The sequence below is a fragment of the Callorhinus ursinus genome, unplaced genomic scaffold (genome assembly GCF_003265705.2).
Source record: "Callorhinus ursinus isolate GAN/ISIS: 27379988/994484 unplaced genomic scaffold, GSC_fseal_2.0 scaffold1, whole genome shotgun sequence".
NCBI lineage: Eukaryota > Metazoa > Chordata > Mammalia > Carnivora > Otariidae > Callorhinus > Callorhinus ursinus.
The window spans coordinates 111102223-111128068 of NW_027397063.1; the positions used below are offsets into that span (position 1 = coordinate 111102223).

The 25846-nt window shown below is 48.8% G+C and overlaps 1 protein-coding gene across 12 annotated transcripts in view; it reads right to left on the bottom strand.

Moving 5' to 3' along the window:
- PXYLP1 (2-phosphoxylose phosphatase 1) overlaps nucleotides 1–25846 on the bottom strand; it is a 71173-nt gene that overhangs the window by 22050 nt on the left and 23277 nt on the right. For 5 of the 12 annotated variants that reach the window (XM_025881396.2, XM_025881414.2, XM_073899186.1 and 2 more), the window contains one exon: nucleotides 13440–13571. In XM_025881396.2, coding sequence (XP_025737181.1) covers nucleotides 13440–13518 — 79 coding nt within the window. In that variant the 5' untranslated portion in view covers nucleotides 13519–13571. Of the gene's footprint in view, nucleotides 1–8323; nucleotides 8383–8737; nucleotides 9767–10166; nucleotides 10356–11358; nucleotides 11377–13439; nucleotides 13572–20817; nucleotides 21058–25846 lie in introns of those variants that run through there. The other 7 variants (XM_025881408.2, XM_073899206.1, XM_073899176.1 and 4 more) reach the window with 6 other exon arrangements.

Genomic DNA, 25846 nt, shown 5'->3' on the forward strand with positions numbered 1-25846 from the left:
ATGGACTCTGAGAAACAAACTGAGGGTTCTAGAGGGGAGGGGGGTGGGGGGATGGGTTAGCCTGGTGATGGGTATTAAGGAGGTCACGTTCTGTGTGGAGCACTGGGTGTTATGCACAAATGATGAATCATGGAACACTACATCAAAAACTAATGATGTAATGTATGGTGATTAACATAACATAATAAAATTAAATTAAAAAAAAAAAAGAGTAACCCCCTCCCTGCCCCTCCACCATCTGAGTTTACAGAGAAAAGATGCCTTTTCAGAAGCGGGCCTTCACAGACACTGAATCTGCTGGTCCTTTGATCCCGGACTTTCAGTCTCCAGAACTGAAAAAAATAAATTTCTGTTGTTTTATAAGCTACCCCGTTTATGGCATTTTTATTAAGTGACCTAATGGAATAAGAAGGAACCATGGTAGTTGGGCCCAAAGGACCCATTCACAACCCAAGGAAGCAGTGGTTTGAAAGTCACAGATAAAGACTGGGTGATAATCAGAGGCCTTCAGTCCAGAAAGATTTTATCTGCTGCTTCCCTGACATCTGGGCCTGTCGGCCTCACCCACTAGTTATTGAGATCACCCCGTGCTGTTTGCACCCTCCTGAGTCACCAGAATGCAGGGCCAGCCCACACAGAGCCCTTCGATGGGTCCTCCAGATGCTAGACGTTTGGGGGAGGTTCTGATGCACAGAAGCCAGGGGGTGAGATGTCTCCCCCAGATCCACCCTCCTACCTCCTCGCCCCCAACTTAGTCCTCACAGTCCTGAACTGCTTGGACCTGCCCCCATGGCCACACGGTGTTTCTCCCCCACACCCCTCCTTTTGCGTCTAACCACCCTCATCCCACCCCGACATCCATCTTCCATTGGCCCCCCACCCCCGGTCCTTGCTGCCATCTTGGCTCACGGCACAGTACCCATCAACAGGGGTGTCCACAGTTGGTCAACCAGCCACCCCAAACATCCGGAGGGTCAGGGCTAGGTCTTTTTCATCTTTATACTACCCGTCCAACCAGCACAGGGCAGGCCCCCTATGCCGCTTGTTGAACCGGAAGCCTACTCTGAGCCCGGTGCTGTGCTCCACGCTTTTGATGAAGTGTTTCACTGGACAGAGGAAAGACGGGCAAGGGCCCAGGGTCAGGATCAGATCATTACTTATCAGCAAAGGCCCCTAGGCCATAAGCGCCTGTGTGGCCTTGGGCCTTAGGCCACCTCAGTTACCTCGACAAACTCAGTGATCCAGAGGATCACCAGGTGATCCTACAGCCAGGTGTGTCTGTTGCCAGCTCATTACCAGGGAGACACTTTGACTCGCACACGGACAAGGTTAGAGCCCCTCCTCCAGGGCACCAAGCCAATGCCCATGAGCCCAAGCTCACCTCCCCATATCAGGGCCCTGGTACAGGACAGAGAACAAACATCTACCTGCACACCTGGCCTTCCTCCACTAGCTCTAGCCTTAAGAACCTCCTACTAGTATGCAAGCCCTTCACAGACGCCTCAAATCAGACTTGACTGAGCATCGTGGGGGCTCGAATCCCCGGGTCAGATCACCACCCCTCCCCGCCTTCTCTGGAGTGGCACTTCCCCCCATGCCAACCCCGTGGCTGGGTGGGGGACTGTCACGCTGCTCCTCTAGGATCCCACCCTTGCCATACTGACTGGTCTAGGGACAGGGACTCGAGTCTAGCCAACTGTGCCAAAAAGGGCCCTTTCCAGGAAAGAACGGCTTCCCCATGTAGAAGAAGCAATTTTATAAGAAGTCAGGTGGCCTCCTGCCATCCCTACCCGAGGCTGTAGGCTGCTTTCTACTGTCCCTGGGCTTATGTGGTTTAGTTGTCAGCTCCTCCTCTTGTTACACTGACACCCTGGCAGATCCAAAATCAGGTGTCAGGGATGCTCGGGTGTCCCGGTGAAGGCAAACACGAGGGGGCGAAAGTGCTGGCTCACCTCTCCATCACTGGCTCGGCTGCCTGAGTCACACCACTGACCACACCAGCAAAGACCCTCATGGGGCCAAAGGCGTGGCCCTGCCATCTGCCTTTTACCTTCCTCGCTCCAGGGCCTGCCTCCCCACCTAGCCGTGGGCTGCTCATCTCCCCAGCGGATGGTAGTCACCTCTTGGGACTTGTCATTTCCAGGGCCGCTAAGGGCTGTCCTCATTCACCCCTGCTGCCATGGCTGTCCACGGTTCTGAATGCAGGGAGGTGGTATGGGGCTGCGGACTACTGAGTCACAAACGTGGGTTCGAGTCCTGACCTTGTTACTTCCTGGCTGCATGACCTTGGGCAAATCCTCCTGCCTCACTATGCCTCATTCCCTTCCCCTTCCAGAGTGGTGGTGTGGATGGCCTGAGACATCCCCTGTGGAGCACCGCACGGGGCCTGCCGTGTGGGAGGGATAAAGAAGTGCTCTTTGCTCGCCAGTCCCCTTGAGGGGATTATTCTGGCTACTTCCAGGCTCTTAGAAGGTGCTCCCTTCACCTGGGGATCTGGAAGGGATGCTGACCCTCTGTGTCCACACCTTTCACAGAAGCACAATGAACCAGTCTCCCTTCCCCTCTCAACCACCCAATTTTGGCAGCCTTTCTGACTCCTTTAAATACATCCAGCTGACCCAAGATGGCACCTTTTTTTTTTTTTTTAAAGTAAGCTCCACACCCAGCGTGGGGCTCGAACTCATGACCCTGAGATCAAGAGTCACTTGCTCTACTGACTGAGCCAGCCAGACGCCCCCAAGATGTCACCTTCTTATAAGCTAAAACATCCCTAGTTCTAGCATCCCCCAATAATCCAAAGGCTCTCGAGTTCTGTCTCCTGCGCTGGCCTGCCAAAGAATAACGATTTGCTCTACTGGCAGTTCCCACAATTCCCTCAGTGCTCCTCAATCCACCGAGTTGTCTTAAAGGTCCGTTATGACTCTACCCTGCACCGAATATAAAAATGTCTGTGTGTAATTCTCAAATATAAGCCAGAACCACAACTGGAGACCCATTCTGTTATTTGCCTTTGGCCATTTGCTTTTACAGGCAGGAGTAGAAATCATGCTTAGGGGTGCAAGATGGAAGGCAAGTCCACATTTGCATACTTTGAGAAACTTGGTTTTACATGGACAAGAATTTTTTTTTTTTAAGATTTTATTTATTTGACACACTGAGAGAGAGAGTGAGCACAAGCAGGGGGAGCGGCAGGCAGAGGGAGAGGGAGAAGCAGGCTCCCCGTTGAGTGGGGAGCCCGATGAGGGCCTCGATCCCAGGACCCCGGGATCATGACCTGAGCTGAAGGCAGACGCTTAACTGACTGAGCCACCCAGGCGCCCCTACGTGGACAAGATTGATCAAGCAGCTGAATCCATCCTTTCTGACCTATCTACTTTGGGCCACAATACAGTACCAACTTTTCCTGTTCTCCTTATTCTTAACTATTCTTCATCCCTCATTCTTGTTGCCTCATGGTGAACCACCGTTAGGTAAGAATCTAGTAAGTGCTTTTGGTGCCAGTGATAAATAAGCCCGGTCCCATTTAGGGAGCCAGCAAACCACAAGGAGGTATGGCTCACGGGGTTGGGACTCAGCAGGCTAGAGGTTTTGCTCTAGGCTGTTCCCAAGCTCTTATCTGCTCCTTGCCTGACCCTCCCTCTGATGTCAGCCACTAAGCCCTAAGTCCACTGACTGCCAGAGCACAGGGACAGGGTTCCCACGGTGGCCTGAGCTTGAACCCAGCTGTGGCCTCCCAGAGGGGACAGGAAATCTCACTGTTCTCTGGGGCAACTGATAACTGGCCTGGCCCAAACAGGGTCCTTTGGGTTAGATGACAGAAGCACCAAGGACTCCAAATCATGACAGAAACTAGAAATCAAAAAGCCATCCAAGGACAGGCCCCCAGAAAGAACTGTGAAAAGAACCTCAGTCATTCTTAACCATCTCATAGCCCGAATCCCCCTGCCTCCCCTTTGAGAATCTGATAAAAGTTACTGCTCCTCAACCCTGAAAAAGGACTACATGCACAAGCTTCTGAATTTGCCTTCTGAGGGTTCACAGGAAACTCCGAAACCACACAAGACGATGCTGACATCTGTGGACTCAGGCTAACAACCCAATGTGCCTGGAAATAGTTTTCTGATTTTGACACCCTTGATAGATTTTTCTTTTTTCAAAATGAAAAGGGAGCTAGCTTTACAACTCACATAAACATTTGTTCATCCTAAAATAGCTGTTCAACACTAAGGTATAAAAAGAAGTGAAAATCACCCATAATCTTATCACCCAGAACAACCCACAGTCTACATTTTAGTGCATATGTGTGGCTGGATGTCCTGCCAGAGGTTAATCTATGCTTCAGTCCCTGCTCTGAGGAGGGTACTGAGGCCCAAGGACACTGTTTCCCCTCCCCTCAAGAGGAACAAGTAAGGGGCGCCTGGGTGGCTCAGTCACTTAAGCATCTGCCTTCGGCTCAGGTCATGATCCCAGGGTCCTGGGATGGAGCCCCCACATCAGGCTCCCTGCTCAGCGGGAAGCCTGCTTCTCCCTCTGCCTGCCGCTCCCCCTGCTTATGCCCTCCCTCTCTCTCTCTTTCTGACAAATAACTAACTAACTAACTAACAAGTAAGTTTTCGGTGTCTCAAAGGCCTACCTTTTGAGAGCCCTAAACCCCACTGAGGCCACCAAACCAACCGCCCAGGAAGGCAGCTGGTCATCTGCCCTCTGTGGAAAGGGTGACAAGGAAGAGATGGCCAGGGGTGGGGGCGGGCTTCAGGGAAGCCCCCTCACTGAGAGACAGTGCTGAGAGAGGGGCCTGCACCCTCAGGTACCTGGACTGACCAGCCAGCCCACCCTCTGCTGGATACCTGGGGCTGGGGAGAGGCAGAGCTCTGGCTGGGTTCCAGGTTCCCCAAGAGGCACACCCCCGGGCAGAGGGGTCCAGCCCCTTCGATGACACAGGAAATCAAGGGAGGGGCATGAGGTGATGCTGCAGCCTAAGCCCCACAGGTCAGAGAGGGGCCATGCATCATGGTCGACTTCCTGTCCCTCCCACCCAGGGGCAGCCTGGCTCTGCTGGGCGTGTGAGGCGCTGGGTGCCGACAGCGAGACAGTTGCATAGCTCTCTCTGGGTGCAGCCTGACTTCACCCTCATGTTCCGGATTCAGATTCTGCCCTCAAGACCTCATTCCTGGTCCTTCCCCCCCACCCCCCAACCACCTGGCCACCCTTCCCTCGGGGTGGAGCTGCTATCAAGATCACGGGGCTCCACCTCCAGTTACCACTGACCTCAAGTCAAGGTGGACTTTCTCAGGTTTTTTTGGTTTTTTTAAATGTCATCCAGCTTGGAGCAGGTGCCCTGTTGCCAAGACAACAGGGACTGGGGCCCAAGTTCATCAGTGCAGTTGGTACAAACTCCTTCCCACTGTGTGCTCAGCTCCCCTCCATCCCGCAGTTATTCCAATGCAAACATCCCCCAGCTTTCTCTCCTACTTTGTCCCTCTCCCCACACAGTCTTGGCATAGGGAGGTACCCTCCCTGAGTTCGCTGGCTACTTTTATTAACATTGTCTTGTTTTACTAACTAGCCCCGATAGTCTCTTCTCTAAAACGGGAGATCACCTTCTTGCGAAAACTGTTGAGTTGACACACACACACACACACGTATTCCCATATAAAACACCGTATGTATTTTCAGTTATTATATCATGGACACCCTTGCACGTGAATACAGACGGATCTGTGTAATCACAGCATAATGGCTGCAAGAGTATTTACTGTTGGACTCTTCGGCTGCCTTCCCCGCCTTTGCCTCCTGTAAGCAATGCTGCAATAAACATCTTTAAATATACATTTCTATCCTCTTATTTAATTATTCTTAGTAGAAATTCTCTAAGATCAGAAACTGGGAAGGAAGGAAAGAAGGAGGGAGAGGGGGAGAGAGGAGAGAAACACTGTGCTCCCCACCCCCAGAAGAATACTAGAAATGACCCCCACACATAAATGTGTCATTTTTAGCTCATGGAAGGGCATGATACTCTGCCCTCCCCCTGTTATGTAACTACAACATAAACTTAAGACATATGATGAAAGCTGATTTGTCACACTTAATTTTGACACCTACAGAGTTTTTTCACCCACAGATATTTATTTAACTCTATGGGGTAGTTGGACAGGAAGCACTCAAAACCTCCAAGAAAAGAATTGAAATAAAAAAAATACTAAATGTAAAACCTAAGTGATAATGATGAACTTCTTAGGTTAAAAATGCAAGCCCTCATATTTAATTCCTCATTTTTTTCTGACTCCAATTCACCAAAATAAAATCCCAGGAGGAATCTTACTGTGGCTTTTAAAATAGAGTACATAGGGGCGTCTGGGTGGCTCAGTTGGTTGGGCATCTGACTCTTGGTTTCGGCTCAGGTCATGATCTCAGGGTCCTGAGATGGAGCCCCCCTCATTGTGTTGGGCTCTGCGCTCAGCAGGGAGTCTGGCTGAGATTCTCTCTCCCTCTGCCCCTCCCCCTGCTCGTGCACTGTTTCTCTCTCTAAAAGAAATAAATCTTTTCAAAAAAATAAATAAATAAAATAGAGTACATAGTATATAAGACCCTTGGCATTCTAAGGGTTGCAGCCCCAAACCTTTGCCATGGAAACATTAAAATCTTCAGGAATCCCCAGTTCACACACACTCCTAGGGCACATGGTTTTCTCCATAAAACAGACACAGGATGAAGAGCAGGAGTGACAAAGCCCCTTGGCTGGCTGGCAGGGCCAGGCCCGCTCAGCAGCCAGGAGCTCATTCCCAGCTATTATAATCCAAATCTGTGCCTCAGCAAAATCCCTGCCACCATCTAGCATGGAGTTCAGGGTGCCTGCAAAGAGTGGGAGCCGTGAATGCCAACAGCGACTACGAAGAGCAGGCTGAAGTCAGGGTCTGAACAACCAAGGCAAATGTGACAAAACCCAGGCACCTTACAGGGGCTCCTCACTCTCCTTCTCAGAGGCAATTTTCTTTTAATTTACACACTGCTCTAGCAAAGCTTGGTTATTCTCCTTCCCAGAGGGCACACACACTGCTCACACACACTCACACACCACATACACACCACTCACATGCACCACGTACATACCACTCACACACGCCCCATTCACATGCACCACACACACCACATACACACACTACCACTCACAGACACCACACAAACACACCACACACACACCGCCACTCACACACCACATATATACAACTCACACACACTAAGCTGGTTCAGCCGGGGTGCCCACTGAACACAGACACAGAGCTGATTAAGCAGAGGCTCCTCAGCTGCCTACCTGCTTCCCTCGGCTTTGGGGCCCCACCTGCCATTCTGCTGCCTTCATGGCCTCCCTTCCTCTGTCTGCCCGGATCTCATCTTTGCCCTGTCCCCTCTTCCTCCTACCTGTACCACAGGGCGCAAACTCCCAAGGTGCCACGGTTCAGCAAGTGGAGACCATGGAGAACGGAAGAGCTTGTACTCCCCACGACGGGGGCGGCCAGAACCCAGCTGCGGGCTCCAGCCACTGTCCCTGCAAGAGACCATGGGTCTTGGCTTGCTGGACAGGTTTTTTTTTTTTTTTTAAAGAGGGGCTAGAAGTTTACGTGAAATTGCCTAAGTTCTAAAACATTGGTAAATAAATGTAAAAATGCGAAAACACTGGTTGAGCCAAACAAAACTGTCAGTCTGGAGTGGCTTCTGCATGCTCCCGGTCTCCCCAGGTCAGGGCTTCAGGAACAGTGAACACAAAGTCCCCCAGCAGGGTCTCTCTAAGGCTCAGATCCTGAAACCACTTTCCGGCAAGACACGGTACCCAGCTGGCCCTCAGGTACCTCCTCAACACCTCCAACTCCTCGTCCCGCTCCACACCCAGCTTGTCCACTTGCCTGGGCCTTATCTAGACCCGGGGAGCCATCAGCCCCACATGGTTCCCTCCCAGTCCACATTCTGGGCATTTTCTTTAGCCTTCGGCATATTTAACCCAGGTGGAGATGAGACGTTCATGTGAATGAACACACAAATGCCTGACTGAATGAGGCATCTACTGAACTACCTGAGCCAGACTCCTGTGGGTCATCATGGCGTCTTCCCCTTCTCCCCTCACCCTGGCCCACTCTACCACCCAATTAGCTCGGCGTCCCACACCCTCGCCTGCCGCTTTGTCTCTGCTTCTTCTTCCACGGCCAATACCTTCAAGGTGCCCCCTCAGTCTTTCATGAAGGCAAAACCACCTGAGTTGCCACCTGGCTTCACCCTCCCATCAGCCCCCGAACAGGGAGTGCCCAGGATTTGTGCTTATTAGACTTACCCAGGGAGCTTGTCAAAAGTGCAGATTTCGAGGGTCCCACGCCTGCCAAAATTCTGATTCTGTAGGGAGGGGCGCAAAATGTGCTCATTTTCGGTTGTGGAACATGCATTCTTTACACGTTTCCAGAGCCACCCTGCTCAAGGTGCTCAGGAGACCACACCTGGGCAAACACAATCCTGGACTGTGGTCTCTCCAAGCCATCAATCTCCTGGTGTTGTTGCCTGCTTCCGGTGGCTGGCTCCCCACAGCCTTCAGGATATAATGTAGCAATGGAGGTGGCCCCAGCGTTTGTCCAACTTAACAGCTACACGTAGGTGACTAACTGGGTCCTACTCTCTTTCACTGTCTTTGCACACCCACCTCCTTCTGCAGGAATGCCCCTCCCACCTTCCTCCACGGCCAACTCCTACTTACCCCTCAAGGATGAAGCTCAGATGTCACCTCTGCCGGGGAGTCTTCCCTGAATTCCCAGACTGGATTAGCTTCTTGTCCTCTATCCTCCCATATCACCCTGCCATAAATGATCTCTAATTCATTTTATTTAACAAACACACATACAGTGATCACTATGTGTCAGGCACTGTTATCGGTGTCTTAAAATATGGGCTCACTAAATCCTTTACTAACGCTGTGAAATAGGGACTACCGTTATCCCCATTCTACAGATGAGGAAACTGAGGCCGGGAGAGGGTCAATAACATGGCTGAGGTCACCTAGCTGGTAAGTGGCAGGACAGGAATTCAATCCGGGCAGTCTGGCTTTTTCTTAGAGCCGTGCTCTCCACCACTGTCCCCCCTGCCCCCGCCGTCACCTTACATGTTATTTATCACCTCTTACCCTCCTAGCACATCACACACTGTATTCCAAGCGTCTGCTCGTGATTTTCCCCCAGTAGGACAGACAGCTGCTGTGGTCCTTGACGGATTAAGCTCCCAGCCCAGGACCTCACCTACGGTGGAAACTCAAGGAACATGTGCTGAAGGACAAAGCTGTACACACTCATGGCGTTGGATCAACAAGAAAAGATAAAATTCCTAAAACCTCAGAGTCTGAAGAGACTTTAAATGGAATCAGGCCCGATGACCTACCTAGTATCCTCCTCTTCACAGAGCAATGCTCCAGAGTTTGCACCCCAAGCATTCCACCTCTGCATGCCACTGACTTTTAGGACGCTCCACTGGAATGTGGTCCCCATGGTCACCTGGGCCACACAGAACAAGTCTGACCCCTGCAGAAAGGGCTCTTGAGATACTGAAGACAACCCTGGCTTTCACTGCTGCGGGGTAACCTTCCCTCTTCCACCTGGGGATCTGAACATCCAGTCCATCTTTGGTATTTTCCTCAGAAGCTGCTCTGGTCAACTGGGGCGCTGCCCAGGAAAATCACCGCCAGATATAGTGCCATGTGCCCAGCGTAGACTGGCCACTATCATGCCAATGGGCTCTGATCAAAAACAAAAAGAAGTAGAATATATTTCAGGAGCCTCCTCTCTGACAAGCACCTGAAGGAACCCAAGCCTCGGCAGCCTCTGGGACCCCGAGAGCCCCGGTTTCTGAACATGGTACCTGGCGATGGGACTCTGTGCTGTTGTTTAAAAGGTTTACATTGGGCGCCTGGGTGGCTCAGTGGGTTAAGCGACTGCCTTCGCCTCAGGTCATGATCCTGGAGTCCCGGGATCGAGTCCCGTGTCGGGCTCCCTGCTTGGCGGGGGGGCGGGGGGGGGTGTCTGCTTCTCCCTCTGACCCTCCCCCCTCTCATGTGCTCTCTCTCTCTCATTCTCGCTCTCTCAAATAAATAAATAAAATCTTAAAAAATAAAAATAAAAATAAAATAAAAGGTTTACATTGACTATGCTTCCACAAGCCAAGGGGTTTCCCACAAGGTCTCTGTTCTCACACTGACACTGCAGCAGCCACAACTCATTCCATTTTACAGAAGAAGAAACAGAGGCTCTGAGAGGTCCGACTTGCCCAGGGCACAGGGCTGCCACGTGGCAGAGCAGCATCCAAACCCAAAGCTGTCATTCCAGAGCCTGCGCGTTGCCACCGCACCGCCGTTTTGGGAATGGCCGTTGGAACACGGTGAAACGAGCATAAAATAAGAATTAAGGACAGGCTGGGCTGAAGGAGGAAAAATGGACGATTACAAAAAAGAGCAGAAAAAGCAGAAATACAACTAATCAAGTCTTTACATGCTGGTGGTCTTTGCCCTGTTGCAATGAAGCACTCCCTTAATCTGAGAAGTAATTTTTACACTGGTACACATTTTAACTAGAATAACTAAAGATAGGTATGTCTTACTTGTTCCCTTCTGCAATTTGGATATCAGGAATTTCAGAGTTTTCCTATTTCCAAACTCAAAAATATCCGGGACTTGAAAAGACAAAACGAATGATTTTCATTAAAGGCTGTTAGTCTACAGCAAGTCATTAGTACTATTTAAAATAAACATATTTTGAGAAACTATGAACTGTATCTTAACCTTTTTTATAACCTTTCCATCCACCTCCACCCCGACACTGTAGAAAAATGCGACACACATAAGCACTTAATAAATACATTTGGGGTCAAAGACCCTACTTTCTGTACCAAGAGGAAGAAATGCTTATTTAAACAACCTGATTTTTAAATTGTAACCCGGGTCATAACTTTCTCATATTCAAAACATGAGAAAAAGCCAACAGGACAAAATAAAATACATCATCATTGCAGAAAGCAAATAAAACTATACTGGCTCACTTAAAGCCTGAGAAAAACCAAGTTATATTTGATTGCCTCACATATATTACCTAAAATAATTACATGTGCTAATCTGGTATTTATTCAAAAATTAGTCAAAAGAAATGATGAAAAGAAAGTCCACATATTTTAGGGTAAGAATGAAAACACAAATGTTAGTTAAAGGTATGCTTTTGTATTACCAGCTAGTGCCGTTCCTTATACCGTAATAACCAGCAAGCCACAACGCAATTAAATAAATAAAGCAATTAAACTCCATATCTACAGAAATGGGTAAGTTTCAAAGTTATAGTTTACCGAGAAGTAGAAGAGCAGTAAGAACATCCATATCTTAATATCTTTCCGAACTCCAACGTATCCAAGAATAAAGAGCTCCAACCCGGGCAGGCTAATTTACCCTGCAAAATTTCCCTTAAAAAAAGTATGGCTGAAAATTGGCTCTCCTAAAACAGAAGGTACTTTCAGAAGAGTTATATAAGCAAAACACACTGGCCAATTCAGTGACGTGGAAACCACCTCATGCAAGAGAAACGCAGCAAACACAAGTAACCCACATTCACGTCTCAGATCCTGTCAGCTTCGTAGAATAAAAAGTCAAGGTTGATTGTAACCTCCTACCTCCCCAGCCAAAGGATGGAAAATTTTTAATGAAAAGTTATGAACAATTAAACTACTGAGAGTCCTAACACATTTTTTGGAAAGGATTCGTATTTTATGGTTCATTAACCATCTGGAGTATCTTTAAACTTCCTATGCCCACCTACTCTTGACCTCGTTTCCTATTCTGGCACGATAAAATGAGTATTTTTAATTGTCTTTAGTATTAGAAACAGCCTGTTGTGGGTACCAGACGTGTACATGGAGTATGTCACAAATTGGAGGTGTATCAGGGGAAACTTGCTCAAAGCCTCCTCTCTTCAAACCACTTATTCCAAATGCCAAGTCTTTCCCACATTCCTCAGCGCTCTCAGAACATCTCACTTGCCGAGCCACCTGCTCTCCTTCCCATTACTCAAACTGCGACAGAAATGCCACCTCCTCACAGAGCCATCCTAGGCAGTGATGGGTGCCGACCACGTACCTCCCATCCATCAGGGTGCGGTGGTAAGATGGAGGGAAGGCAGGTGACAGCAAAAACGCAATTCCCAGCATTGGACAGACATTCTCAGCTTCGAGTATATGGCACCAGAAGGAGAGGGAATTCGGGTCAGCCTGCTTTTCAGAGCAGGTGTCGATTCACTCATTCATTCGTTTAACGGTCATGAAACACCTACTGTGTGGTTGGCAGTGCAGTCCCTGGGGTATAGAGGGAAACAGGACATGGTCCCTGCTCTCAGAGAACAGTCTTGTAAGAGGAAGAGTCACAAGAGCTGAACATTAGAATACCATATGGCTAGTGTGAGGAGGGGAACAGGTTTAGGGCATCCTGGAAGTACATACACCAAAGAAGCATCAGACCCGGTTGAGGGGGTGGGGGGGAAGTCCTGGGAGGTTCCTAGAGGAGAGAAAGACTGAGTGAACCATGTGGAGGAAAGGATGGGAGGGGCGTGAGGAGGATGATGCTCCAGGCAGAGGGGCTGGCGGGATCTGGGCACAGAGAACAGCGTAAATGCGTAGAGAACGCCAAGCAGTTCGGCGTGAGAGAGGGGCCACTGGAGGACAGAGAGCCTCCCGGACAGCATGGGCCACCCCTGCAGGGTTACAACCAAGGAGGTGCCAGGGCCAGATCTGTGTTTGAGGATGGCCTCTCTTGGGGGGAGCAGTGGGGTATGCAGCTTTGGGGTCGAACCTGAACACAGGCGCCCAGTGAAGGACAAAGTGCTGGGCAGTGAGATCCGTGGACTGGCTTCATCAGTCCTGCCCTTGCCTCACCACATGAGATGCCCCGTGTATGGTCCCTGCTGCAGAGGAAACTGAGTTTGGTACCTAATCCCCTATGCTCTCCAACAACTGCAGCCTCATAGCCCACTGAACAGAAAACAGACACCCAACCCTCAAAGAACCAACCAGCAGGCTAAACACCCCGGCTCACAATGGGCCGCTCAGTGTCTCCCCCTTGGGAATCTAAGAGTCCAGGAATAACTGGGCAGTTTAGGAACCTATGCACAAGCCAAAAACATTTTGTGAGGCCTGGTGAGCACTCTAGTTCCTTATGGCTGAAAACGACACTCAGGACAAAGCTCAGCGGTTTAGGGTTTGTACTCACAACCATCCACCAAGAGTACCAATAATAAAAAGACTCGGTTGTTTTAAACTGCATTGTTCATTTGAAAAACAAAGGCTTTGGGGCCTGCTTGTTTCCTCCCCACAAGGGCCCTCTATCTCGGAATGAAGCCCCCCTCCCCTCCCACGAGCCGGCGGCACCAGGCGATACTCACAGAACTGCAGGCTGAGGCTCACGAAGGCCAGCAGCCCCGCCAGGGCCAGCAGCAGCAAGAAGCGACTGCGGAAAAGCATTATTGTCGGTTCTATTTTCTGCTCATGGCTTCACCTCCAATCGGGAACACGTCCTGTGAACAAAACAGAGGCAATAAACATGTGCTCCGACGTGGAAAACCAAGTTTGTCAACTGAAAATAATCCAATTAGCCCAGTCCTCCAGCAGGGAAGCGTGAATCCTAGTCACGGAACAAGAGCAGGTTATGTCTTTGCCCCCAAATGAGCCCAGCCGAGAATGCGCCCTTCAAATTAATAAGAGGAAACCAGTTCATGACTGCTGCGTTTATCCGACATCAACACAGAATGAAACACTTCCCAGCAGGACCTTTCCAAAGCAAAATGTAAGGAGCTTTTATCGAGCAACTTACCGTGTGCCAGACACTCAAGTCTTGACGGACCAGCTCATGCTCAGCCCATTCAGACAACCAGCTTCTAAATCTTCAACCTTTTTTGGTGAATATTTTGCTGATATGATTCTGGTCTTTTAAAAACTGTAATCACTAACCTGAACGCCAATCACCGCCACGCGTCCCATAGTCACACCTTTAGGAATGGCTGGAGTATGCCAGAGGATTTGTCGCTACACTCAGTGGCCCCATCTGCTAACGGAAGACCTCCCCCATCTGGACTGGTGACCCTGTTTCTGCCGTGCCCACCTGCCTTCCTGCAGCAGCCCCACTGTACCCACTCTCCTTTCCTCTCATCACGTCAGAGCTGTGCAAAACGACTTTCAAAAATGCTGAATGAGGCCCTTCTGTGAGAAAAGTGAATGGCTGCTCGAGGGTGTAACCCATCAGTTAAGTTTCTCTGCTTGTTCTCTCTGATGTTTAAAACAGAACTTGAAAACCACACTCTCTTCAGAAAAGGTCCAACCTGTTATAGTAAGAGGACAACAATAATTTCAAACCTGATTTTAGCGGCAGCATCTTTTCCTCCTTCAAATACAATCCCCTTCAGAGCCCCAATAAACACAACCAGACAAAAGCTCATTTGCTCACATGGTGAGGGCTGGGGTTGCACAACTTTGTGAACACATGTACCAAAAGCTATTGAGGGGCACCTAGGTGACTCAGTCGGGTAAGCCCCTGACTCTTGATTTGGGCTCAGGTCATGATCTCAGGGTCATGAGATCGAGTTCTACTTTCGGCTGCAAGCTCGGCGTGGTGTCCACTTGGGAGTCTCTCTCCCTTCCCTCTGCCCCTTCCCCCTGCCCCTTCCCCCCTCGTGTGTGTGTGCGTGTGCGTCCATGCGTGCACGCATGCTCTCTCTCTCTCTCAAATAAATAAATCTTTAAAAGCTATTGAATTGTGCACTTTGGGTGAATTGGATGGTTTGTGAATTCTATCTTATATCATCTATTTTTTTTTTAAAAAAAGCATATCTGTAGGGAATGAAGCAGGATCCAGAGCCCTGGAGTCCCTTGTTTCCCAGCCCCTAAGCCCAGGAAGGACCCTGCAAGGGAGTTTGAGAACCACTCCTTTAAAGGGATTTGTCAGACTGTCTACAAAAAGAGAACATTTGCTAAAAGACTAACAAAAATATACTTGTACCTCACAATGGAGCTTGTACATTGGCAACCAACATCTCCGTTGACAAACAGATCCCAATTTTACACCTTCAAATAATCACTGCTTCTGTCCCTTCAGTCACCACCCCTAAGCAAGGACCAGTGCCTAGTGTCCCAAGATGGCCTGTAACTCCTCCTGCGGACACCCCCTCCTTGACCTGGAGGGCACTCACTAGCCTCGCAAGCTCTCTAGCATCCTGGCTAATACAGCATACTATCCTGGCTGATCCTACCCAGGACTTAATATATTTGGGACCCCAAATAATTGTTTCCAAAATTCAAATTCCTCATAAACTCCAGTTGAGAGTGTTTAAAAAGACACACACAGATCTAAAAGCAGCTCAGCAGAATCTGTGCTTGGTGAGAAACACTGGCTTCTACATTGAACCCCCAAGGAAGCTGAGGTCACAGTATGAGACAGAGCGTGGGTCTGCCTGACTGTGGCACTGCAGGTCGTCCTTTCTGTGCTAACAACGAAGGTGAACCCTTGATGCTGATAAACCCAATCCCAGATACAAAGTGTTAAGCCTGGGTGGCTCTGGACCACCTTGACCTTGGGGGTATCCTTGGTAATGCTCATCTGAGCAGGTTCAACAGTAAACCTCCCCATAGGGACCAAACAACCTAAGTAAAATCCGGGTCACAGTTTCTTTCTTTCTATTTTTTTAAGATTTTATTCATTTATTTGAGAGACAGAGATAGAGAAAGAAAACAGGAGCGGGGAGGAGAAGGAGAAGCAGACTCCCCGCTGAGCAAGGAGCCCAATGTGGGGCTCGAACCCAGGACCCTGGAATCATGACCCTGAGCCGAAGGCAGACGCTTAACCAATCGAGGCCACCCAGGACAGTTTCTGTCCTCCACCCTAGACAGCCTCTACTGCCTGGCCCAGCTCCCAGGGGATGTGCGTGGAAGGCGACAACATTCACCTGTGAACACTGGCCACAGTGTTTTCAAAACATACCCCACTTGGGCAGAATAACAATGCTCGGCTACCCTCGCACCTCCCCTTAGAAGCCTTCTACCTTTGCTCTGCTTCTCCAGGGACCAGGAACTTCTAACTGCTCAAAATCAGTGTTCCCTAGGTTTCCATCCACAGAGCACAATGTGAACCAGCCACCATGTGGGGCCCTTGACACAACCTCTTTCACACTCTGCAGGACAGACACATGCATTTCTAATATGCAGGCAGAAAACCCAAACTCAAGAGTACAGGTTATTACGTCTCAGTGACAAGATACAAAACAAGATCTCTGTGCCTTTACAGTTCATTTTACGTGTTGTGGTGTCCCCAGCAGGTGTGCATGCTGACTCTAGCTGCCAGCTGTGGGTCAACACAGAACCAGTTAGCTCTTGGCACGTGCCAGCCAGCTTCTTAGGTACTTGAAGATGGCTGACAGCTCTTCACTAAATAGCCTGAGGGTTTCAGAACCCTCTCTTTGTCTTGGTCATTCCTGATTGAATTTATTCTGCTTTATCAATGACCTTCTTATAAGGTGACCCTTTTAATTTGGGGAGGGTGAGTGGGGTGTGCGGGTGGAGACTGGATCACAGAGGAGTCTGGAGGAGGTTCTAGAGGATATGTCTCCTTTGGGGTATCTCTGAACTCCCGACCATAAATATTCTGGGGTTTCTCTTGACGCCTTCCTCACTCTTTTGTCACCATGCCAATTTCTGAGATCACCATCTTTTCCTTTACATGAGCATCTTCCAGCGTTCCTGCCTGGGAGATGGCCTTTGGGGTCTTTGAGAACTCTCCTGATAGGAGAGCTCTGCAGCCCTTGCTGCTTGAAGAAGCTCTTTCTTGTGGACCACATCAGCAGCGCTGTGGGGAAAGAGAGGAGCAGCCCTACAGAGCCAGACAGACCTAGGCCAGAGCACTCAGCTCAGTGACACAGGCCAAATTCCTTAACCTCTCTGAGACTCAGTTTCCTCATCTGTGAATTGGGGCTAATCACCTCAGGACGTTGTGAGGATTAAAGTCTACATACAGCATATGACAGACATTCAAAAGACAAAGGTTGTTACTAGCATGAGGAGGGAATACCCTCCTCATCTTCTCTCAGTTCACTTTGCTGCTTCTTCCCTCCTCCTGGGAGACAGGAAGAGTTCCTTCACCTGTTTGTTGGTTTCTCCAGGTATGTGAGTACTGAAGGTTCACACGTTATTGCTCACCTCTCCCTCTGTAGCTCCAGCTCAAATGCTGTCTTCAGCCTCTCTCCCTCTGGGCGTGGGAAACAATCTTGCTGGCCCTGGGAAATCACCCACCTCTGACTTCTAAGCCCAGTGGTGTCTTTTGCTCCAGTACCTCAGAAACCAGACCTGCCACTTGATTGCTCTGCGTTTGGGTGTGGGAGGTGAGGATCTTTCTTCCCATGCTAGGCCAGGTCTGGCTCTTCAACTACTTCTTGCCTCCGGCCTCTTGGGGGATTTTCCACCACACTTACTGGCAGGTGAGGCCACCAGAACGACGACTAAGTACTCTGCCTATGGTTTTACCTGACACTGCCTCTTTACATGAGGATGAACCACAAGACTGTTCAGAGTTGCCTTCTAGTGGCATTAGGTGGAAATAACCACTACTTACTGAGTTAGACCTTAGGCTTATAGCATGGTGGATTTGTAGCCTTTCTGTATCCATGGCCTGTGTAGTTTCCTCCCACATGGACTCTAAGCTTGGACAAGGTATTGACTTTGGCCAATGGGGACAACAGTTAACTGAGCTGTAAGCAGAGGCTTTAAAGGTACTTAATGCACTGGGGCCTGTCTTCCTTCGCTGCTTTCGGAACACTGAGACCACCATGGGAAGACACCCGGGCTAGCTGGTGGAGGATGAGAGACCACATGGAGCCAAAGCAAGCAGCCCCCGCTGAAACTCTCTTCAACCAGCCTGCCCAACACCACACGTGGGAGCAAGGCCATCCCAGACCATTCCAGCCCAGCCACGCCACCAGCGGATGGGGACCAGGAAGTCAGCCCAGACTTAAAAGAACTGCACAGCCAACCCACAGATCACAAGCAAGTATAATGGTTGCTGTTTTAAGCCACTAAGTTTAGGGAGCTTGATACAAAACGAAAGCTAACTGATAACAACAAAGAGGAAATGGCTTGCATCTTTACTAGGAATTCCTAAGCCAGGGTCTAGAGCTCCGTACCATCATCTGCAGAAAGCACATGCAAAACTCTACCTTTCTACTTTCCTTAATAAGCTGAGTGCTTTTTCGGAAAGGAGCTATATTTAGTTCCAGATTTAAAATACTGGGGATGTGCTGGGTTAACCAGATGGCGGGGATTGTGTGCCTGCCTGACTGCTTCTAGTTTTTAGGTTACTGACATCTCTACACGTTTGCAGCTTTTCATTTGACACAAGCTCCAGTCTGGGAACACCCACCCTTTTCCCCTTAATACTCCCAGGATTTCAGCACCCTCCCCCTTCTGACCCTCCTTTGGCACCACCAAACACCAAATGCCAGGTATGTGGTCATAGTCTCATTATTTCCACTTATGCTAGTGTGATCATGGCCCCGGGGGTGAGCACACAGCCTGGAGGGGGTGGCGACCTCAACCCCAGGGAAAACACACACCTTCTTCTGGAGCCTATTTTCCTAGAAAACTTGGAAAGGAAGGTCATGCTTTATTCTTCTTTTTAATGGCTAAATAAACATGGTAGCTAAAATTCACATGGATTTGAAGACATTTGTGTTTGCCAGCTGGAGCTAGGACCCCAATGTGTGTGTGTAAGCACCCAAGTGCTGGTCGCATGGTGGGACCTGGGGTGCACGGGTCAGAGAAAAAACGCCTTTGGCAGAGACACTTCCTCAGTGCGAGAGACGGAGAGGAGCCCTGACATGGTGGCAAACAGGCGGCTCCAGAGACCGGCAGATCTGGGCCAATTCCCTGCTCTGCTGCTTAGTTTGTGTGTGCCCCTCTGACAACTAACTTCATTTCTCTGAGTCCTGGATGTCCATCTTTAAATGAGAGTGGGAATAAGAGAATGAGAGAGCAGGAAGGCAGGGAGGTGCACAGCAGTGGCAGCGGGCATATGCTGTGTTTGCCCAGCTCTGGAGGAATCATACAGATCCCTGCACCATCATCTAGACACAAAGACTTGCCCCTTCCCCCGAGCTACTGCTTCTTCCCCATGCTGTGGTTCCTCTTCCAAATCCTGGCCACTGGCCACATCTCTACTCGCCAGCCCCAGCTGTCAGGGCAGGCAGCCACGTTTGCAGCCTCATTCCTGACTCCCCCAGCATGACAAGTCTTCCTTTGGCTGACTCATCTGTGGCGTGCCCCGGCACCACCACAGCTTTTCCAGCCTGGAATATCTGTGTCAGTTTCTTTTGGGTTCCGTCCTAAGAAGATGAGGATTACCAGCCAAAGGGCTCTGTCTCTGTGGCCTGAGCTCTGGCCCACTCTCATTTTCATCCATAGGGAGGAGGCTCGTGCAGCCACTCAAGAAGTCATGCAATCCATGAGTTCCCTCCAGGCATCTTCCCGCATATTCCTTCCAGGCGGGCTCTATGCAAACGCTCCTGGGGTTTACTACAGCTCCGCTGGACACTCCATCACATTTGTTCAAGTAATGCCAAGTGACAGCCAGGCCTCTGGGTCCACAGTTGAAACCCCAGAGCCTGCTCACTCACAGCCCAGAAAATAAAGTGCATGGGAAGAATCACTGCTACAGCAGCAGGGTGAGATGCTGGGATTATGACCTACTTCAGCATGGTCCTCACATCTCCCTGTCCTCTGACATTTCTCAAGTCCCACCACCTTCCAAGGAAAAGACGCTCTAGGCTCAATATGGCATCATGACCCAATCCAACTCCTATAAATACCTCTGTAGAAACAACTGTTTTATGTTCCAGGCTGAACATGTAACAGTGACTAGTAGTCATCAGATGTCTACTGGGCACTGCCTTAGTGCCTGTGCTAAACCCACACAGTAAAAATACCTTAAATCCAGAAACAGAATTATTACTCTGAATTCCTGATGAAACAGCAAAAAACAAAACAAACAGAAAACCCAGACAACTTTAATTTTACAGCAGATTTGAATGGTGAAAGGAAATATTTTAGAATATAATTTTGAAAAAAGGACTAGTTGATAGGTACTTCCCTTTATATTATGGTAAGTACTGTTTCTGAATTAAGAGGAAAAAGGAACATGTCAAAGGCATTTTTATAAACTACCATTCTACCCCCAGAAATTTCCAAAGCCCAAGCGCTGGTCTGATTTTTACCTCATAAGAGTGGGAAATGCCACGTCTAATGACTCTGGTCTCAGGGTCCCCTTCAAAGTGTACAGAATTTAGGGTTTTAAACAGGACCACAACTGCTTGAAAGAAAAATGTGTATTTAATTATCTCTTATTTGTGTAGTTAAAATATCATTACCAGGAATAGAAAGATGTTATTAAAGAAAATGCTTTAGATGTATTCTATACTTTGATTTTTTGGGTCTTAATCACTTTGGCCTAAGTAAATACACTATTATAATTTAAAAAAAAAACCCAAGGCTATAGTTGTGAACTAAATATGAACCAAGCAAAGGTAAAAGCTACATCTTTTTTTAAAATTTTTTATTGTTATGTTAATCACCATATATTACATCATTAGTTTTGGATGTAGTGTTCCACGATTGTTTGTGCATAACACCCAGTTAAAAGCTACATCTTAATAGTCCTCTCTATCCAACGTCACCTCAATGTAGAGTTTAATTGCAAAATCAAAGATGCTTGGCTAAAAATAAACCAACCTTTAAGTCTGAGGAATGATGGACAGACTTCAGAACCTCCTAGAAACCCCCAGGCCGCAGGGCAGACACCAAGGAAGCTGTGGGTTCCTAGCAGTTATTCACATTCCAGTTACTCAAATTCCAGCTAGTGTGCATGCTCAGTTCCAAAGGTCGAAACCAAGTCACTCATCTGGTCAATCAGTCGATTCAAAACCACCTTATTTCTCAAGATCCAATATGTGTCGGGTATCATCCACAGTGCTGTGGACACAGAACACAGGATTCAGGACACAGTTCCGCCATCTTGAAGCTCACAGATGAAATGTACAAAAGTATATACGGCAGAATGATACGAGATCTTGGAATTGCTTTAAAATATTGGGGGGGGGAAGGTTGAAGAGGAATTAATAAATCAAGAGTGGCAAAATGCTGACAACTCCTGGCAAAACTAACAACTGGTTGATGGATTCTTGAGGATGTATTATATGATCCTCTCTGCTTTTGTGTATGTTTGAAATTAAAAGTTAAAAAAAAGAGAAAGGAAGCTCACAGTCTGGTCAGTGGAACAATGAGTAAAAAGACCATTACACCATATGGAACCAGTGCCGTGAGGCAGAAGCGGGAGTGGGAGGAGGAGACCCACCTAGGCCCAGAGAGGGAGGACAGCTTTCCTGCAAGAGGCTCAGCTAGAGCTCAGTCTTGAAGAGCAGACTGGAGCTGGTGCATTTATAATTGCATTTTAGGAAAACAGAAGGAACCAAAGAGACAGCACCAAGTGAAACTCTATTGACTGTTGGGGGGCAATGGGGCGGGGGTTGTGGCACTGTTTGAGTGTCAGGAGCCACAGAAGGGAGGTGGGTTAGTCCAGGCACCCCACACCAGCTGCACATGCAGTGAGGCTGCTGTGCCTGGGGAAAGCTGGCTACCCAGGGCCAGGTGAGCTGCAAGGGTCTCACTCCCCCTGCCCGGGCCAGCCTGCCTGATGACCCCAAGGAGTCCTATCACCAAGGGCACCAGACAGTACATGCACTGATGCCCACTCCCTCCCTAGAGTCCCCTCTTGGCACAAAGCCCCTGACTTCCAGGTCGGAACAGGGGGAGTGTGATCCCAGGATCCATGCCACCAATCTGTGTCAGCTTAAGGGACAGGCCGACTTCCTGGACTGACCCTCATTTTCTGGGGCCAGGGTCCGGTGTCTTCCCAGCCCCAGCCTCCTTTGGGAATACAGGACCGGAGCAGGACAGAGGCTTCCGTGTTCCTCTCACAGGGGCGACAGCTTAAAGGATGCCTATAGGGTGTGTGGTGGTTCTCCCCTTGAGCGTTCTGCACTTTGCCCCACGGCTGACCCTCCCAGGGCTCCTCTCTCACCAGGGTACTCTCCTCCAACAGAACAGCCAGTCTTCTCCCCTGGAGTAGTGAAAGGTGATGTAACCCATGGCAACGTCAGGCGCAGATGTGACAGGTGGTGACGGGAGCCATCTCCTGGCCCTGAGGTAACGGGGCGGTGGGCTGTTCAACGCTGCAGATCGACCCCCAAACTGGCCCTGGATAAAGGGTAGCATCAGGCCCCAGGCTCTTTAGCCCTCCTTGCATGGTTCGCTACGATCTGGCCACACCCCACAAATCCCACCTCATGTCCCAGCCCTTCCCACAACACGGAGTTAAGCGTGTGGGCTCAGGGATCAGCTGGCTAGGGCTGAAGCCTTTCTTAAACCCTTACAGAGCCACAGTTTCCCCACCTATGAAATGGGAACAACCACAGGCTCCACCTCACATGCTGTGTTAGGGATAGTGAAGTTAACAGGTGTAAGGGACCTAGCACAGTACCTGGCTCCTAATTAAGTGCCAAATAGGTTAGCAGTGACTTCTCCTATGATTTTAATACCTACAACCCACGTATGAGGTACTCACCCCGCTTCCCCTTCATCTCTGCCCCCACTCTAGAAATAGAAGGTCTGCAGGACCCTGCCAGAGAAGGTCAGAGTTGGGAGAGGGTTTAAACATCACCTGATTCAAGTCCTTTGGTTGACCAGAAGAGAGGCCAGGACAGGTCAGAACTGGCAAAGGCTCCAGGCTGCTCAGGGAGACTGGCTCTAGTAACTCAAATCCTTGCTTCACAATCTGTGTGGCACCTAGCACGCTCTCCTTGTTATGTGCTGCCTCCCCCTGTATAGGACATATTGTGTGTGGCAGATGTTTCTGTCTCCCAGAGTCTATTTGCTCTTTTTTCTTCCTAAGGGAATCCTCTAGGTTTTAGCTGGATACACGGCCACCCAGCTAGAGATGATATTTTCCTGAGTCCCTTGCAACTAGTTGTTGCCATATGATCAAGTTTGGGCCAATGAGTTGTGATTGGAAGTATTATATGCAATTCTGGGTCAAAAGGAGGCTGTCTGCCCTATCTCATTCTGAACTTCCTTCTTCACCATTTCCCATGCTCTGAAACACTGGCATGGTGGGTAGCCAGCTTTCTTGATGCCTATGGAGACAACATCCTAGTGGATAACAGAGAAGAACCCTGGATGACCTCATGGGGCAGACTACCCATTTCCTTGACCGTCTACCAGCCCAAACTGCTTTGGGAGAGAAGAAACAATCTCACAACCTTTTAAAATCATTGTTATTTCACTTCTGTCAAAGCAGTCAAACCAATATCCTAACTAGAACCTGCCACTAGCACTAAATGACACTAGTCCTCTTCATGGGGGCTCCCTCTGTAGGCAGTGATGAATAAACACACAGTCATGACAAATTGCATTCGGCAGAAAAATCTCATCACACATTTTAAATGTCACTCTTAAGATATGATATACGTGTCACGGTTGTAATAACCTTTGTTCTTTTTGAGTTTTATTTTTTTATTTTATCTTAAATTATTTATTCATCTACGAAGATGGCTTGGATGCAGGTAGCAGGAAAGCCTCACTAACGCAAAGGGACTCATCCATATTCTCCACATTATGAGTCATAGTGTGAGGAACAGCGGCTCCAAGGCTAGTTAATTCAGCACCCCAAAAGCATCAGGAAGCCAGGATCTTTCCATCTCTGGTCTCTCTGCCATCCTGTCTTTGTCCTCTCCCTAAGATGACCTCCCCCCCAGGGTTTAAAGATGGTGGTCATACTGGTGGGCATCACGGTCACACTGGGCAATCTATAGAGGGAGAAGGGACAATCCTGCACATTTCTCCTGGAAGCAAGGAAGGCTTTCCCAGAAACCCTCCAGCAGGCTTCCCCTAATGTCCAACTGCCAGAACAGTGTCATGAGCCCATGCGCAAACTCATCACTGGCACGGGGAAGGGACCACAGCGATTGAGTGAAACCAACTGGGCTTCACCTCCTTCCTGGCAGAGGCCCATGGAGGAAGGGAGAGGGTGGAGGCCTGCACAGAATCAAGAGTTCTGTTAGGAACAAGGGAGCAAGGGAATGTCTGCAATAACCCACAACTGGAGAAGATTCGACAACACACACAATTATTCTAAAAAATAATGACAGTACCAGCACTTGTCAGATCTAGCAATCAACGCACATACAGTCCTAATTATATGTTTAAGGAACATCAGCGCTGGTTTGCTCAGGTATAATTCCGCAGTGACAAACGGGAGGGCAGCATCCCTCACGTAGCATGTCCTACCAACAAGACCGTTTATTCTATATTTTACATGTGTTTAAATATGCAACATGAATTATTTACCTACCATTTCTTTCCAGAAAGGATTTGAGGCAGATAATCTACAGATTTAGTATTTCTAATCCCTGAAATACTAAAAGGTTTCCCCCCCCCCCATTTCTGAACTATACCTTCCTGCCCCTCTCTCCTTTGAGGCTTTTCCCCCCAGCTCTACAAAGGATAAACCTGTCAAGGTGTCTGATCACTTCTCAGGGCCAGAACAGATTGAAATAACTAATTCGTCAAGCCAGGATTTCCAATCTTACGTACTCCTCAGCGATCTCTTTCGGATCCTGTGGGAGAAGCCTGTGTTGCATTCAACATCACTGCTTTGCTCCTTCTTAAAGTTGCACCAGCAGCAACATCTGAAATTGGCATATTCTGACTTTAGAATGTCAAGAGCAACTATAAGTACCTCAACAAAAAATGGGAGAACATGCAGTTGGCATGATTTACTCATCACAAAGCCCCTTAAAAAATAGAGCTGATTCTTTTTTATTTTCCAAGCAAACTGTGTCAACCAGAAGTTTGTTATGATGTCAACGAAAGCACAAAACATTCAATAGGCAGGGTTGTAAAATGAGAAATACAAATGTACAACGAAGGTTTGCATGGTAAAAGCCACATTTTACAGGCAAAAAATAAAAAGAGCTTCAGAGGGCCTGAGAATCCCAGCGGTGCCATGTGGATCAGGCCCGTCTGTAAGTGCAGCTTGCCACAGCCCCTTTCTGAAAGCTGTGTTTTCCAGGTTAAGAATACTACACAGAAATGGGATTTTGTTCTAGATGGACGCATGAATGGGGACACTGATGCATGCTACAGATCAAGGTGTTTTGACCAATGAGGGCTTTTTCAGGCTTGAAGCCCACTTACCTACAGAGCTTTGACTAAACCCGGTGCTCAATGCCAGCTCATTCCATGACTCGATCATGATGAGGTACGGAGTACCAGATCCCCTGTGGACCATCACTACCTGTGCCCAGGGCAGGAACTCCATGCCCTTAAAATATGTTTTAGAAAACTTCTGCATGGTTCAGTGGGAAGTTGGCAGCCTCAGTGTCAGTATAGAATGAGTCCTCCTGCTCAAGGAGGTGGTCAAGGGTGGGTAGTCACCTGCTGGCAATGCTGTGGGGGACTGACACGTGGGTGACCTCTAGGAGCCCTCCATGTACCTGAGATCCAAGGATTCTCTGGTTCAGATCCCAAAATAAGCTCTCAAAACTTTTTTGGGGGGGTAGGGGGGCGCCTTTGCACTTACAAACTCTACAAAAACAGAGCTAAGGGCACTGTCACACAGAAATCACCGACATTTAGCTTGGGAAGGAATCTGAATGGCTATCTAGTCCAAAGTCCCTTCCAGTAAAGTAGGGACTAGCACTGT